General features: G+C 36.8%; 1 protein-coding gene across 1 annotated transcript; it reads right to left on the bottom strand.

The window, feature by feature from the left end:
- Window positions 1-1,638: 1,638 nt before the first annotated feature.
- On the bottom strand, window positions 1,639-3,274 carry LOC113337401. The gene is made up of 3 exons (XM_026583083.1): window positions 2,977-3,274; window positions 2,448-2,892; window positions 1,639-2,179 (listed from the first exon to the last, which is right to left on the bottom strand). The coding sequence occupies exons 1-3, from the start codon at window positions 3,272-3,274 to the stop codon at window positions 1,639-1,641; spliced, it is 1,284 nt and encodes a 427-aa protein (XP_026438868.1).
- Window positions 3,275-18,017: the final 14,743 nt, after the last annotated feature.

The following is an 18,017-nucleotide window of genomic DNA, read 5'->3' as shown; positions in this document are numbered from 1 at the left end:
ATTAAAAGAGATAGCTTTCGTCATCCAGATGATCAAAAGTACATGAGATGTGAAATAATGAGTCCTACTGCATGTGTAAGTTTCTCCAAAACAAAAAAAAAGTCATATATAGATACTTTAATGATGTGTACATAGTTGAACACCTAATTGACATGGTGTGTTCTATGTGTTTGTAGATTTCTTTAGGTGTGGACATAGATGTACACCAGTATGCTATATGATTATTGACACATGCTATGTTAAGTGTTTGCATGCATGCTTGATTGTTATATTTTATTTAGGTGTGTAGATAGTTATACACCTGTATTATACGTCATGCATACATCTCTTTGATATGTCATAGTGTACATGCTTGTTAGTTTTCTGGTCTGATTTAGGTGTACCTAATTCATTTTATTTTCCAACAAATTATTGATTGCAGTACTATGTGAAGAACAATATCATGAGCACTGTACAAAACCTTGTGGTTGATTTCATACGGGACATGCCTAACAATCTGGAAGTTCTTTTAATCCCCATTAATCACTCTACAGTACAACTGGCAGTAGGAGTTCACTGGTCACTTTTGAAGTTTGATTTCAGAGCTGAAGAGTGGAAGTGGTACAACTCCTTGAACTCAAATGTGGACTATAAAGATGATGCACAGCAACTGGCAAATGTGGTACAACTGGAACTCAACAAGAAGAGAGCACTAAAGGGTGACACACCTATAGAACCACACGAAATAAACATCATCCAATGCCCTTCACAAGGAATAAATCCATACTGCCTCCTGTACACTTGTTACTTTATGAAACGAAGTATGAAGAAGATAAAGAGTATCGAAAGAGATCAGAAGAGGGCCGAAGACATTTTTCAGCCAATGAGATCAAAATTGGTGGCAAAGATGCTGACAAAATTTGGTTTTTATGAAAAGGTGTGGGATGTAGCAAAGGATGAAGAGTACAAGCAGTGGCGCCTGAGTATGGAAAAGAATCCGTTGAGGAGAAGAAGAGTTTTTAAGCTTCATTATACAAGATAACTTTCTGAATTGCTTCTAACGTTTTTTATGTTCAGATAATCAATCTTTTTATCAGTACACTTTTCAAAGTATACTATAAAGACCTTGAATTAATCTTTTTATTAGTTACAATATGCATGTGTTGAAAGTATACTTGTGTCAATACTAAGGTGTATATTACAGGTTAGTAAAAAAATTAAGGTGTACATGATTGTGCACATTTACTGACACAGTAGAGATTTATAATGGTACTGTAAGGTGTACATAATGGTACACAAGTACTGACAGATTTTTATAATTATCCAGGCCTGCAGAAATGAAAATATAGAACTGAAACACTAAACATAGAATTGAACATGCATTATTATCAACATAAAAAAGTAGCAATTATACAGAAGTGAAAAACAGAATATCACTAAAAAAAATAGACTAGTAGCATCCATTGTACATAAAGGTGTACATAATGGTACACATGTAAAAAAGGAAGGTAAGGAAACTGAAGTGCAAAGGAAGGTGTACATAATGGTACACAACTCCTGAAACTAATTATCCACTCCTAAAAAAATGAAAAGACAATACCAAAAGTAAAAAATCAAAAACATAGAATCTTTTTAACAAATTAAACATAGTAAAAAGCATCAAAGCATGGGGCAGGAAGCTCTATTGTGGTGACCAAGAGTGAAGCACTTTGTGCACATCATAGGTCTCTTCTGATTCTCCCAAGCATTCTTGAAACGCTGTGCTTTCCGTCTACCGGGTGGAGGAACAGGAATAGGAACAATAATCCTATCACTAGGATCATAAGACTGCGACTTGTCATAATTGGGGATTGGCAAAATGATCTCCTGGTATGTCTTGTTGTACCATTCAGTGGTGAAGTATGTCTCAACAAATGAATAGATGTCCTCCCTCGTAGCTTGAATTGCACTACAAGCATGTGCGCAAGGAAAACCATTAACTCGCCACCTGTGACATGTACAAGTTTTCTGCACTAGATCTACAAAATGAGTCCGGGGTGATGCGAATTCATACAATCTTTCCATGGACTCAGTAACAGTCCAAGTACGACCAATGTCGATGTTTTCTTTTAGTAAAGCCTCAAATGTGGGAGTGAGCCTGGTGTTGAAAGTTTCTAGACCTTTTACCCTTATCGTAGAATTCAATTTCATAACCATCAAACTGACATAGTAAAAACAAAAAACATAAAATCAAAAAATGATCTAGAAGGAATACAGATAAACCATGTGTACAACAATATACACATTAAGGAAATCCATGTGTACAACAATGTACACAGTTGCAGAATCATACATAAAACATGTGTAAGAGTATCTACGGATCAAGCAAAGACATGTATGCGACAATGTAGATAGATAAACATGTGTAGAAGGGAAGATGTAAACATCAAAGAAAAATTAATGAATGAAAGACTAAACATAAAACTAACAGTATCGCATCGAGAAGAGCAAAAGAAGGCAGCTTTTTGAATTCAAGAATCCAGTTGTTGAAGGACTCAGAAAGAGTTGAAGAGTGAGCACTATATCTTGATATAGGGAAAAATGCATTTGCCCATTTCTCCTTTGGAATAGTCCTGATATAGTTAGCAACATGTCCACATCCAATTGCATGCATGACCCTCAAAGCTTCTTCAAAGTTAGTTGCTGTGTAAGAATAAGCAGCTTTGTAAAATAAATCAATAACAACCTTTGAATTCGCATCACCTGATCCAATGGGGAGATTGCACTTGATCTGGTAAAAGCAATAGCTGTGATATGAATTAGGAAACACTCTTGGGATGCCCTGCAAAAGTCCTTCATGACGATCACTAAGGAAAACAATCTGACGACCATCGACAACTTTTTTAAGATTCTCCAAAAACCAAAACCAATTGTCTTTGTTTTCAGAAGAAACAAGAGAAAAAACAAAGGGATAAAAACCATTGTCTCCATTGAAACATGTTGCAGCCATCAAAGTACCCCTGAATCTACCAGTAAGAAAAGTAGTGTCCAAGTAAATCATGGGCCTGAGATACCTATATATATGCTTGGAAGAACCGAAACAAATGAATATCCTCTGAAATATGTTGGTTCCATCCTCAACTTCAAACTTCACATATCTATCAGGATTAGTTTCTTCAATTGCTTTGACATACCAACTTAAATCGCTATACGACTTCTCATCATCACCAAACTGTTCTTCAAATACAGCTTCTTTCCCTCTACGGGCATGGTGATACTTAATATTGGACCCATAAGTCTTCTTAAAAAGTGACATGATCTGTCTGGGTTTTAGACTAGGATCACCCTGTATATTGTCAGCGATCAGATGCTTGACTAACTTGGTTGTCACCGCAGGACTCTTCAACCTCAAACCAACACCACAACTACAAAAAAAATCTGGAATAAGTAATGTGCACCATAATTTACACCTAATAAGATCTCAAAACCAACATCACATATGCAAAAAGAAAACACAGAACAATTAAGAATATGTAATTTACACCAAGAATATGTAATCTACAAAATGTGCCACCTAAAAAGCCTACAACAAGAAATGTGTACCACAATGTACACCTAAAACAAGTCTACGTATAAAAGCCTAAAAACATGAATTCGTATTGTGGAATAATATGAACAACACTAACCTGTGAATAACATTAGAATCTTTCAGCACGAACCGAGAAATATCACCATTAACAGGCCCAAAGTGAATCCTACAACCACAATCATTTTCTGCGCACTTTGCAGTAAAACGAGTCTTGTCATTTTTAAGAATAATAATCTTGTGACCAGTAGCCATCTTGTACTTATCAACCGCAATTCTAACAGCTTTAACACCACCAATAAATTCTCTACCAACTTTGTCAAAAACATAAATCCATTCATTGCAAATCGTAGGCTTGGCCTGGTCTGCATCATGATCTACCACCCTTACCATCTTAGGACTATCAGTTACACAAGAATCTGCAGTACTAGAACTAGTACTACAACCAGAATTAGAATGAGAAGTATGATTCCGAATCACATCAACATTCAAATAGAAATCTTCATTATTAATAAGAATAACAAGAGCAATCAAACCTTGCAGTTGTATATCACCTTGTACAAAAACTAATTGATGAGTATCTAAATAAATGAAACGTATACTCCCAGGAGACAAAGACCTCCAATGCTTGCATGCAAAATGCTTCAATTCATCTAAAGTTGTCAAACTATTAACAGGAAAAGCAGCAGAATGCTCACCATGACGCAAAACAGCATGGATAACCTTCTCAGACATATTTGATACCCCTATATATTACAAAACAAAATGATAATAAACATTTGAAGCTTCAAATCACAATTTCAGATTTGAATAAAGTAAAACTTAAACAGTGTACAGGAAAGTACACATTTAATAGAAGCCAGAAAATCAAATAACAGTAAAACTAAATCAAATACTCCATAGATTAAGCTTAAGAATCTTACTTGAACAACATAACTGAATAAATAATAAGCCTACGATCTAATATTAGTTCGATTTCATAACATGCATCATAAAACTAAAATCATCATTAAAAAACAGTAATCAAAATCAAAAGCTAAAATATAAAAAAAAAAAAATCAAGAACATATAAATAATAAGGTGTAACATATCAAATTCATATCATCAACTCATAAAATCAAAAAAACTAACCTAAAACTTAAACAGTATACAGGAAAGTACACATTTAATAGAAGCCAGAAAATCAAATAACAGTAAAACTAAATCAAATACTCCATCGATTAAGCTTAAGAATCTTACTTGAACAACATAACTGGATAAATAATAAGCCTACGATCTAATATTAGTTCGATTTCATAACATGCATCATAAAACTAAAAATCATCATCAAAAAACAGTAATCAAAATCAAAAGCTAAAATATAACAAAAATAAAATCAAGAACATACAAATAATAAGGTGTAACAGATCGAATTCATATCATCAACTCATAAAATCAAAAAAAATAATATCAAAAACGAAATTCAACGACGAAGCAAAAAGAAACCTAACCTGAAGTTGAATTTTGCTGCAGAAATGGTCAAATCCAACTAAACATCTAAGAATCTGTTAAATCACCTTGCAAATTTATATCAAGATCGATCTGTAACTATGTTGAAGAATTTGTCCTGAATTCAAAATCTGACAAATATATCAAATTCTCTCTGAAACTGTTAAATCGCCTCCAAAATTCTTCTCAGACAAGCTTCCTATCTTGAGTTCAAGTTTGAGATCCAACACTTTCGATTTCAAATCCAAAACTGCTCATATATATATGAAATCGGCTCAAGGGTAGTTACGGGATATAGACAGTCCAGAAAATCGGGATCGTGGATGGGTTTTGGACTAACTCGTCCATGTTTGGGATAAATTGTTGCAAGCGGGGTTTATTTGGACTAGAGAGTACTAGGCCTGAGATGAGTGGACTAAAGCGTCCCAAGCCCAGAAACTTTGGGACTAAACGTCACTTTTTAGTTATGGCTTTATCTCTATTTCAGCATCATCTCGTTACTTTGTATCTAAGATTTGATTCGACGGTTTTCAGTAAGGTTATATGTACAAAGAAAAACAAGTAAGGTTACTCTTAAGGATACTTGTGTTGCTCTTTTTTGCATTTTCTCTTTTGTTGCTTTTTCTGTGTAAATGGATATCATCGATTTGAAAGTAATACGCAATTTTGACTCCTACTTTAAACACAAAATTGGTCAAAAAGACCAAAAGCAAGAATTTTTGGGTGAAATAGATTTCTAGGTCTAGATACTGTTTATATAGCCAAATATCAGAAATATATTGTTTAAATAACCAATTTGGTTATTTTACCCAGAGTATTTTTTATGAATTAATTGGAACAAACCAATATGTCTCTATCTTCTTCAAATGTTTACTGGGTTGGAGAAGAATAGAGTAATCTGCAAAAAAATATAGTACGACAAAAAAAATAAAAATTAATTGCTCTGTTTACGAATTAATTGCAAGCAAAACAGAGTACGTAAAACAGAGCAAAAAACAGAGTACGTAAAACAGAGCAAAAAAAAACAGAGTACAGCAAAACAGAGCAAAAAACGGAGGTCTGTTACGTCATGAGCCGGAAAATGCGTTGCTCGACTTACTTGGTCCATTAAGTATGACTGCACAGATTCGAGACGTACACAGCAAACATCGCAGACTCGTTATGGATCCTCTGTCCGAAATTTTCCAGGCAATAGACTCCTTCCTTTAGAACATTCACCGCAAAATATCCCTCCAGAAAACCTACAATTATGCTCAGACACATAAGATCATGAAATATCACACTACAAAACATACATGAGGGACTAGAAATGTCAAGCGGCCATTTCAGTGGCACGATTCAAGAATTTCCTGTTTTTTTCCAAAATCTGCTTGAGTAAGTGTTTAAGCCATCTTCTTCCAAGCCTGCTCAAGAATATGTCATTATAGCCATGAAATGGTGCATCCGTGAATATCGTCAGAAGCAAGATCTTTAATATTCCCTTGCGCCACGAGCAACATTTCAACTACCACATCCCACATGGTTAACTCCTTATCCTCCCCCACACACTGACTCCAACCCATGTCCCCTTCAGGGATGTATCCACCAACAGTACCATAACATTCATGTCCACTTACCATCATGTGTGGAACTGATACAGGTTTCCAGGCTCCAGTTTCTTCGTAGAGAGGTGGTTCATAGCAAAAGTATCTACCTTTCTTCTTAGGTTCAAAATCTGAGCTTATCTTGTTGAAATTATCTTTCTCAAGGCCTACATCTATGGATACATCAGAAGTTTCTGGCTCATTCATTATGGGGTATTCACGGATCATAATAGGTCTATAGTCTTCACTGGATCATAAAACCAGTTTCATCCTAGTTTAAACATGGGCGAAACCAAATTCCACCAAACATAAAACTGGATGAAACCAGTTTCATCTGAGTTTAAAAATGAGTGAAACCAAACTCAACCCGATCTAACACAAAATGGAACCAGTTTCATCCTATATTAGGCATACGTGAAGCTAAATTCAAGCCAACGTAACATTAAATGAAACTATTATCATCCTAGTTCAAACATGGGTGAAACCAAATTCAATCCACTGTTCAATTAGATGAAACTGGTTTCATCCTGGTTCAAACATGGATGAAAACAAAATTCTATTCAATCTAAGAAAGGATGAAATTGGTTTCCTCCTATTTTAAACATGTATGGAAACAAATTTCAATTTAACTCAATTTAAAACGTGATGAAACCAGTTTCATCCTAGTGTAAATGTGGATTGAACCAAATTCATTTTCACCCTAATCATTAGAATTAGGTACACCAACATATCACATATTAAACCTGGATGAAAGTAGTTTCATCCGAGTTTAAACCTGCTGAAACTACAGATTAAACCTGGATGAAACTAATTTCATCCTATTTTATAGTAACATGGTTCACCAATAACAACTCAATAAAACTTCACAGCATACACACAAATTTCACAACAAATTTCAGGTTTACAAAAACTTTGACCAGACTTAATAGAACTTAAATGTATGATTTCAGTTTCGTCCAATTCTAAATGGGTAATGTGCGAAATTGCCTTAAAATTAAGCATGTGAGAAGATTATGGTGAAATTAAGAAGCAGGTGAAACCAATTTCAAAATCATAAAAAATAAGTCAAAGAAAACCTAAAATTAATAGATAGAAATGGTAATTACCCTGTTTGTGGTGATGATTAAGCGATTAATTGGATAGGGTTTTTGGTGGTGATGTTGATTCGTGAAGATGAAACTAACTAGGGTTTATTGGGTGGTGGTGGATGTCGAATATCAAGATTCGGTGTTTTGTGGTGGTGGTGATATCAATGCCAACGATGATGTCGATGTTTGTGGTGGTGGTGTTGGTTGTACTTGTTGTAGATGCTGATGGTGGTGGTTGTAGTTATTGTCGATGGTGGTGGTGGTAGTTGTGGTCATATTTGATGATGGTGGTGGCGGAGAAAGAGAAGGAGTAATAACCATATGGTGGTGTTATAGTTTTTGGTGGTGACGATGATGGTCTTGTTTGTCGATGGCGATGATGGAGAATTCGGAGAAAGTTTGGATCTGGTTTTGATGGGGAAGAATAATGAGTTTGTAATGGGAAATGGGAAAAGATAATGGAGAAGAGGGGGATAATGGTCTGTTTGAATTTCTTTTCTTAACTGTCCATCTCACCCAGACCCTATTCTTACCCGTCCATTTGACCCATGAAAACTATATTTTTGGCTATATAACCCATTTTCTGTACTTTAAACTTTGTTCAACATCCAAATTTTATTTTGAGCTAGTGCATGTAAAATAATGAAGAGGAATAGTAGAGCATTGAGAGATAAAAAAAGAATGTACCTTATTGCATTGGAAATCTTATAATTTATTGAAACCTTATATAAAATTTTATAGTGTACCTTATAATTTAACTAGGGCTTAATCTGTGCCGTAACGACACGGGCATAATTTCTTTTTGATATCATTTTTCGGCGTTCCGATATTAGTATTAATACTTATTATTTGTCGTTCTGCCCTCCTTATTTAAAGTGAAGAAAAAATTGATTGATATTGCCGGTCTTTAGTCTGCAAATCCTTTTTCACATACTCATATATGATTTATTTCTAGTATGTTTCACACTTTTACATCTTCCCAAATATTTTAGAGTTGTATCCTCAAGTCACGAATTTATCATAATTAATTTTTACACTCTCCTTCCAAAAAAACAAAAAATTGTTATGTGTTCTAAAGTTTAGAAAGGTATTTTACGGGTCATTTGAAATGATATTGCACTTCTGGGTTTAACTCATTTTAATGACCATGTAAAACCAAAATATTAAATTATGTCACCTGAGCTCATCCATCCTGGATAGTTGGGTAGGCATTAAATATGTCCAGATTCTTGTTGACTTTTTCCCTTTAAAAATAATCCAAAAATATTAAAACCCGGTATGGATTCCACAACAAATGTCACATTCTATGTTCTTACAAATTCAATAAGATCTCCAGTTCCTCAAAGCTCATATACATTCAACGATCTAGACCTTCCAAATGTGATGTTATTCGCTGCATAAATAATGATGAAACCATGGTTAGCTAGTCACTCAAAAGGTTAACCACTTAATCTGATAACAGTAGACCATGTTATACATCATTGAATAACAATAACGTCAGAACATTTAGTAAGGGATAGTTTTGTATGAAATTCCTTATAAATATCTTGGATGCGCAATAATTCTTACAATCAATAGGCATTATTTTTGCGCTTGTTACCTGGAAAATTAAAATCATGTAAACGCGTCTAAGAAAACCTCTTAATAAGGTAGGAAAAGATTCTCGATGACAAAATAATAGTTGTAAACATGTGTGCGTTATCAATATGTTCTTTGCACTATCTTATGGAGTTATAGTAGTAAACATGTGCGGAAAAGAAATAATTGTTCTATCATTTATAATAGTACTGTTTTAAAACCACGGTATCATTGTCACTGATCCGCAAAAGACAACATTTTAAAAATCCATAACAACAAAGTTGAGATAAAATATTTATCAATATGATCAAAGTTTGAGAATATAAATAATAAAGCGACCATGGAAAATACATGTTCGGGGAAATGAACTTCATGAAAATAACATAATTCATTGACAAATTGAGAAAAAGCCCATCGCCCCCAAATTGTGCTTGTCGAAAGCCCGGTGGAACATCTATAATAAAACCATACCATGTTCGATGAAATAACCATAATTTTCTTTTTTTTGTTGTTTGTTTTGATTGAGGTCCAAAGTCATATAAAAATAAGAAAAAAAAAACATGACGTTGGAGCAAGCAAAAAAGTGAAAGTGATATAAGACTATGCAACTAACTCGATTTGGAAAAACAAAAAAAGATTAATCAAATACCTGCTAGTATAGTTGAAGGATATCAGTGCATTTTATTTTTAACCGACCAAAGTTTTTCAACAATAGTTACCATCCTCAAAACACCATCCATCACCACTCTTGCTACCGAAATAACTTCCATCACCGCTGTCCATAACACCATAACGTTTTTGTGATCTCCATTGCTCATCACTCCACCACAACCACCATTATGGCCATTTATATAAATATTAGAAAATCTAAGTATTAGTTAATAAAAATGTATTTATATAACCATTAATAGAGTAATTTATTCACTATTATTTTTAATATAACATTTATTAGGACATAATAAAGTTTTGGCCATTACATATGGCTCTGGGTCGCATGTCCCCTGTTTTCCTCTCCCTTCCTGTCCCATCCAATGTACGCCTCCTGTTTTCTCTAAAAATGTTTAAGTTATAGATAACGGCGTACAATATGACACAATTGTTTTCATGGTTCTCATTGGTCGTGGTAATGTTCTTGGAGTTTTCTGTTTAAATAGAACACGCAATTAGGGGATATGAAAAATAATTGGGGGATATGAATTACTTCCCCCAACCAATAGTATCTGCTAAGGGGTGTTTTTGGGGGGCAAAAATACTAAAGTACCCTTCTCTCAAAATAAAAAACAAAAAACAAAATCATATCCCCAATTTCCATCTCCACTTCTTATTAATCTCTTTTAGGGTTAAAGCTTTGAAACCCAAATGTTCCCCATTCCCTTTCAAATTGTAAATTTTCCCCACTTCCTTTCAAATTCTCTTCTCTTTATCTGCCGGCTCCTCACTTTGAAAACGATTTATTTTTTTTCACATTCAGAAGTGATGAAGACCATGCCGGTACTGATGAAGGCCATGCCGGAAGTGATGAAGACCTTGCCGAAAATATATTTTTTTACATCGCAGGAAGTGATGAAGACCATGTCGGAATTGATGAATTCAATGCCGGAACCAAATACCGGCATGCTCGAGAGCATCCTATAAATGCCGGTAGTTAAGTGAAAAAAAAATCAATTTTCTGGATACTTTTCATCATGTACCGGCATAGAAATTTAAGCAACATACCATGCCGGCATAGGTACTGGCATGCTCGAGAATTAACTGACTGTGCCGGCAGCGGACTGATTAAAACCAAAAAAATAGGTTTTGAAGATACCAGAAAATTTTGTTGGGGCCCGGATGGTGGCAAACATTTATGAAAACTTCCAACAAATGCCGGCATGGTTTTTTTGGTTGAATACAGTGCCGGCACCGAGCTATTTCAGCTTCAACAATGGTGGAAAAAAATATCAAATTTTCAACCTCTTAGCAGCAATTCTCTCTTCACAATCATCCTCCACTTTCACCAAAAAAAAAATTCCCTCTCAAATTTTTTTTCCATCTTTCTACTCTCATCTCACTCACTCATCCAAATACAAATATATACTAATCATTTAACAAATACTTAAGATTTTTACTAATTATTATTAACTACTAAACCTGATTAGTGAGGAGTAGATTAGGATTTAAAAAAATACTTAGATAAGGGGTGACCCTGATTTGATATTTGGATCCAATTTTTGTTATTTTCCTCTATCCCCAAATTAGTTTTGATATACCCCAAATGCGCGTTCTTTATATAATCATTACGGTACAGTAAATATATGATAAATTCTCCAATCAATTAACATAAAATCCCGGGTCAGACAATTATGGTTTCAATTATACTTTGGCTTATGATCCTAAATCGAAAGCAACATTCGATGAACTATTGATTGAACTTTGCTCTTGATTTTATAAATCTACACTAGAGTTATACACGATTGTAATGGTAGATTTCAGAGACCTAATTTTATGAGTAGTAATCTGTGGATGGTAATTTTAGTTTTCGAAAACTCAAACCTCTCTGTTTCTCTTTTGAGGTTTTCTCAATTATAACCTTTTTTTCTTTCTTAATCATATTTCCACAAATTTTCTTCCACTTGTTCACCCTCTTTTGGATTGTCAGGTCTCTCAACTTAAAAAAAATCTTGCGTGAATTTGACATTTTTTTGATTTGAACACTACCAGCTTCATCAAACTGGATTTGTGGTTGCGGATCTCAACGACATTCCCCTTGTGATTTTTTTTTTATTTTTTTTTCTCAAACAAAAGAAAGATCTCAACAACTTAAAAGTCCTTGTTTTACGATCTTTAACATGTTATTTAAGTTTATCAGAGAGGCGAGAGGAGTAGATATAAATTCATCTTTGAAAAGACAAAGAACCAAAGACAGAGTAGTTTTAATGATCGATAATGACATTAGGTTAATATAATCTCGTCAAGAATTTATACATAAAACAATATAGCGAAAAACAGGTGGCGTACTATCGTTGGCTGGGACAGGAAGAGACATGAAAATATGGGACATGTGATCTGAACCCTTACATGCATCTTTATTCCTAATCACAACTATTACGTATGAGAAACAAACATTAATAGTTTCAATTGATATAATTTTTATGAAATTATGTATTTATTAGATTAACCAATGGAAATGAAAATTTAATAAATCATTCATCATAAGCAATTAATGAGATACAAATTAGTAAACACTAATAATACCATTTAAGTAATTAATGGAATATGCATTTATTAGTTTAATAAAAAAGAAATAAAAATTAATAAACACTAATAATACCATTCATAATACAAGATTGGATGCTATCGTGGTAGATCGCTCTTTGTCTTCGCGATTTATTTATATTTTGTATCTTTCTTTGTATTTGTTTCATGCTATGATGTACTTATTTTTTTTTAAAACCATCATGTAAATGTTTCCTGTGGAATGAAATATTTATGATTTGATGATAAAAAAAATACGAAGAAGAGTCAACGAGAGATGACTGGATATACCGAACATTTCTTGTGAAGATTTTATTCGATCCGATTCGACGGAGGAAAGACATCTAAACCAATTATATATAGTCAACAAAAAACAATTTACAAGTTCTCTCTGCACGTTTAAAACACGTCTGCCAAGCGGTCTTGGGGTCTGTCTAGAATTAATTTTTTCAGCATCAGTAATGCAAGCTAAGGGCGAAGGCTCTAATTTGTCCATCAATCAATCAATCTCATTACGTCTCTGTGTATGTTTTGTTTTTTAAATGAAGGATCATGTTGAGAAAGGATGGGGCCGGTGGGCAGCTGTCTGTCGAGGCATTGATTAGTCCATAGATAAGATTGAAAAATAAATACATCATGCCTCCACAAAAGAACAACCGGCATAGAACCAGCGAGGAAGGAAGAATCAAATTCAAATTATAGTTTATTCTTCAACTGCCTTTAAGAATATGGGTGGTGGTTATTGATCTTCAGTTTGACAAGTGCTGCTGCACTCCAAATTCTTCAGCTTCTATTGCATATTCCTGCCTGCTGCTGGTAGGTAAGTACCACTAATTCCTTTGTTTGTACTAACAATTTTTTGCAAGTGCATAGGAACTCGCAACTAGTTTTGAAGAATATCATTGAATGGAACCATGGTATTCGTATGTACATCTTTCATCATCCGTCACGTGTATAGGAAAAGACACGTGGAAGGCATGTAAAACGAAATCAACAAGCATTTCATCAAAAGATTCACCGGTCAGCAGATCCGACGGTCAGGGATAGAGGATCACAGAAGTATGATAATTCAGAGGAGCACCAGATAATACCCATTGGGCGTTGATACACCCAATCCCGAGGAAGATCCAAGATCGACGGCTGAGAGGGAGTTAGGCTGGCACAGATGTGACCAGACAAAGGGACACTTGCCTGACACGAGCAGACATCCATCTACCCACATTAAATACCAAAGAGACGTGCACGTGTCAATCAGCCCACGGAAGAAGCAAAGATAACCCTGCGTATTCAAGCTCAGTCCGCAACATCGCAGCATATACCGAAGACCCCTGCGGAATGGACACAAAGCACAAGAAGATAAGATTACAACGGCATCTCAGAAATGGGACCCACGTCCCATCCCTATAAATACCCCCCTCCATTAAGAGAGAAAGGATGGACCAATTTTTAGAATTAGAGAAGAGCTTAGGAGAGAGAAACAGGAAGAGTAAGAATGATTTCCTTTCTACCATTTCCCCATAGCATCGTCGTTCACTTAAAGTCATTTGACTATCTTTGTAATTCTTCAATACATAGTGAAAACACCAACCCCGTGGATGTAGGCCTTAGTGCTGAACTACGTAAATCATCGTCTCATTTACATTCATGCCTTTACATTATGTTCTTATGTTTATGCTTCTATTCTTTATTTATCCTGTCATATGATTAGTATTGATACCATATGACTTGACGATGACGAGCCCGAAGGCTCTGAGTCAACATCTTTGCGTAGTTTTATGCATACCGTGCTCAGTTTTCTGATGAATGATTGTATGCGAATATTGTTTGTGAACACGCAGATGGCTTCGTAGTTCGTGTGTTCACAATCTGGCAGAATCTATAACACATCAACTCGCACATCCACCAGTCTTCGGAATGCCGTCAACCAACGATCAGAACCAAACCATATCCTTGGTTTTAGTACCGCGGGCGGAAACTCAACCAAGGGGATCAAACGTGGAGATACCAACAAGCTGGCGAACTCAAGCAATACGTACGAAGGGAAGTCACCGAGGACAGATCCAAACGAACCAAGCAAGTCCAGCTTCCAGAGGGAAACCGCACAGTCAACACCATCTCATGTTCCGAAGCCGCAGGGCCCTCACTTACAGCACAGATAGGAAAGAGGCTACAAAAGCAATTCGAACACCACTGCGAATTATATAAGATTGATGGCGTAGAGGTATATGAGCACGAAGAGTGGATGGGCGCACCTATCATCTTCGATACTGAATATATCGAAGAAGATATGGAAGACCATAACGATCCCTTAGTCCTCACACTACCAGTGGCCGGATGTAACCTCAAAAAGATCCTCATCGACGGGGGAAGCTCAGTGAACGTTCTATTCTATGATGCCTTCAAACGTATGAAGCTCCATGATGAACAGCTGATAACCTCTTACTACACCATCTACGGGTTCAACGGAGCGCCCACAAAGCCATTGGGAGACATCGTGTTGCAGGTGAACGTCGGGCCCCTGAAAGTAGAAACACGATTCAGCGTGGTAGATGCCCCATCCCCTTATAACGCCATTATTGGACGAAAGTGGATACATAAACTCAAGGGAGTGGCAGCAACTTACCACCAATATCTCAGGTTCCCTACACCCGAGGGAGTAATGGAAATCAAGGGAGATCGGGTCTCTGCAAAATATTGCCTGGCCGCTCAGGATCGTATCAACAACGAACAACAAGAACAGCGAAAAATCCGAAGGGTCAAAAATAAAGAAGCCGCGAAAGAGAAGGCCATAGACCTGTTCCTCAAGAAAACCGCAGAAAAGGGCTTGACAAAAGATGATAGTATCCTTAACACGGAAGCAAGTACTTCAGGAGCCAACGAAGGACAGACACATACCAAATAGCAATTAAAGAGCGTCCCAGTCCTTGGGGACCCGAAGCCGATGTTCACATCAGTAGAGCCCGTGAAAGAAATCAACATAGGAACGGAAGAAAGCCCGAAGATGGTCAAAGTAGGGACCATAATGGACGAAAAGGGAGAAGATTCCTTGACCAAATTACTCAAAGAATACGCGGATGTATTCGCCTGGAAGTTAGGGGACATGCCGGGGATTGATCCAAAAATAATCCAACACGAGCTGCGCATCAAACCAGGCACGCCATCTTTCAGGCAGAAAATAAGAAAAGTTGCACCAGAATATCATAAGGCAGTAGAAAAAGAACTCTGGAAACTACTAGAAGCAGGCTTCATCAAGGAAGTCAAATACCCTACATGGATCTCCAACATGGTCCTCGTTCCTAAGAAAAATGGAGGGGTTAGGATATGCATCGACTTTACTAACCTCAACAAGGCATGTCCAAAAGACAGCTATCCCCTGCCAAGCATAGATCAACTGGTTGAAGCAGTTCAAGGGTACGAAGAGCTGTCATTCATGGAAGGATATTCTGGTTACAACCAAGTGGCACTAGCAGAAGAAGACCAACTACACACAACGTTCTACACCCCGCATGGCCTTTATTGCTACACAAGAATTCCCTTTGGACTTCGAAACACAGGGGCAACTTACCAAAGAATGGTCGATGCTATCTTCAGGCCATGGATTGGTAGTACCCTAGAAGTATATGTTGATGACATGCTCGTAAAAAGTAGGCTGCGCAAAGATCACAACCAGGACCTCAGAGATATTTTCGAAGCAATGAGGAAACATCACATGAAAGTGAATCCATAAAAATGCACTTTCGGTGTCACCTCAGGGAAATTCCTCGGATATCTGGTAACCAAAAGGGGTATTGAGGTAGATCCCGCAAAGATTCAGGCCATAGTGGAAATTCCATCTCCTAAGAATTTAAAAGAAGTGCAAAAGCTCAATGGGTCCTTAGCAGCCTTGGGCAGGATTATTGCCCGATCCTCGGACAAATGCAGACATTTTTTCAATATTCTCAAAAAAGGAAGTAAATTTGAATGGACCGCAGAATGCGAAGACGCCTTCAAAGAATCAAGGAACACCTGGCTTCAATTCCAATCCTGCAGAAGCTATATCCTGATGAGGTTTTGGCATTATACATAGCAGCGACGGAAGACGCGGTTAGCGCAGTGTTGGTCAAAACCAATACGAAGATAGAACAACCAATCTATTATGTCATCAAGACCCTCAATTCTGTGGAAAGGAATTACATGAAGATCGAACAACTCATCGTGGCATTAGTATGGGCTACCCAAAAGCTGAGAACCTATTTATTAACTCACTTCATCTGCGTCCCATGCAAAGCACCACTGGAAGCAGTCCTCAAAAGCGCGGGAAAAGTAGGTAGAATAGCCAAGTGGAACATCCACCTGGACCAGTTCAACATCATTCATGAAATTCAACATTCCCAAAAATCCCAAGTTTTGGCGGATTTCTTAGCGGACCTCCCATGGACAACGATGAAGAGATTAGGGGAATACCAGAATCCGACGAGGAAAGCAAGGATCCATTTGATGTCCTCGAACCTTCGAGTCAGAGACAATGGGAAGTCTTCGTTGATAGTTCCAAAAATAAGGAAGGGGCAGGAATAGGCATTGTCATCACCACCCCAACCGGAGAAAGGATCATACAGGCACTCAGGTTAGAATTCAAAGAGCATACTAACAACATCTTCGAGTACGAAGCAGTCGTACATGCCCTCCGCTTAATAATAGAGATGGGGGTAACTGATGTAAGACTGACAAGTGATTCGCAGCTTGTCATACGACAAATTGGGCTCGAATACAATGTGTACGACGACACCCTCTCAGCTTACATGGCCTTTGTCCAAACATTGGCATCACAAATTTCGAACATCAAGTTCCGGCACTTATGCAGAAGGGATCTCAGGCACGCGGATGCCCTGGCATATATATCATCCATGCTGAAGGACAAGAGTATCGCAGCTATCAAAGTAACAAGGGTATACGAGCCTTCGATTGCATCACAATTTTCCTTTGCTACAAATCAAGATACGGTGGAAGAAAATATCGAAGATCAGGTGGGAGAAGACATCCGTAACGATTTTTACAAAGAAGATATCCTGCCAAGAGCAAATCAAGACGAGGATTTCGACAACGAAGATGATTGGAGAATAATGATCCATGCGTTTCTCAAAGATGGAACTTTACCCGCGGATTACAAACAAACAAACCAGGAAAATACTCTCCAAAGTAGGAAGATATAATCTTCGGGACGGGATCCTGTACAAGAAATCTTTCCTCGGACCGTTACTACGTTGATTATCCAGGAAAGAGGGACATCAAATTCTCAACGACATCGACTATGGTGACGCAGGAAATCATAGCGGCATGAGATCACTAGCCGACAAAGCAAAAATGCAAGGATATTACTGGCCCACAATGATTCAAGATGCTGCAAGAATGTCCCGACGATGTGAAGAATGTCAGCGTTTCGCCAAAAGGATACACGCACCAGCGACAACGTTGAATTCTGTGGACAGTCCGTGGCCATTTGCAAAATGGGGCATAGATATCGTT

This window comes from Papaver somniferum, unplaced genomic scaffold, assembly GCF_003573695.1.
Source record: "Papaver somniferum cultivar HN1 unplaced genomic scaffold, ASM357369v1 unplaced-scaffold_16, whole genome shotgun sequence".
Taxonomy (NCBI): domain Eukaryota; kingdom Viridiplantae; phylum Streptophyta; class Magnoliopsida; order Ranunculales; family Papaveraceae; genus Papaver; species Papaver somniferum.
The sequence above is the reverse complement of the archived record's forward strand: the minus strand, read 5'-3'. Positions and strand labels throughout refer to the sequence as shown.

Excerpts from the sequence above, each read along its gene's own strand:
- LOC113337401 (XM_026583083.1), bottom strand. The coding sequence starts at position 3,274 with ATGTCACTTTTTAAGAAGACTTATGGGTCCAATATTAAGTATCACCAT. Across the intron at positions 2,893-2,976 it reads TCTTACTGGTAGATTCAGGG|ACAATTGGTTTTGGTTTTTG; the intron begins GTACTTTGATGG and ends CTGAAAACAAAG. Across the intron at positions 2,180-2,447 it reads GCTCTTCTCGATGCGATACT|TTTGATGGTTATGAAATTGA; the intron begins GTTAGTTTTATG and ends TTACTATGTCAG.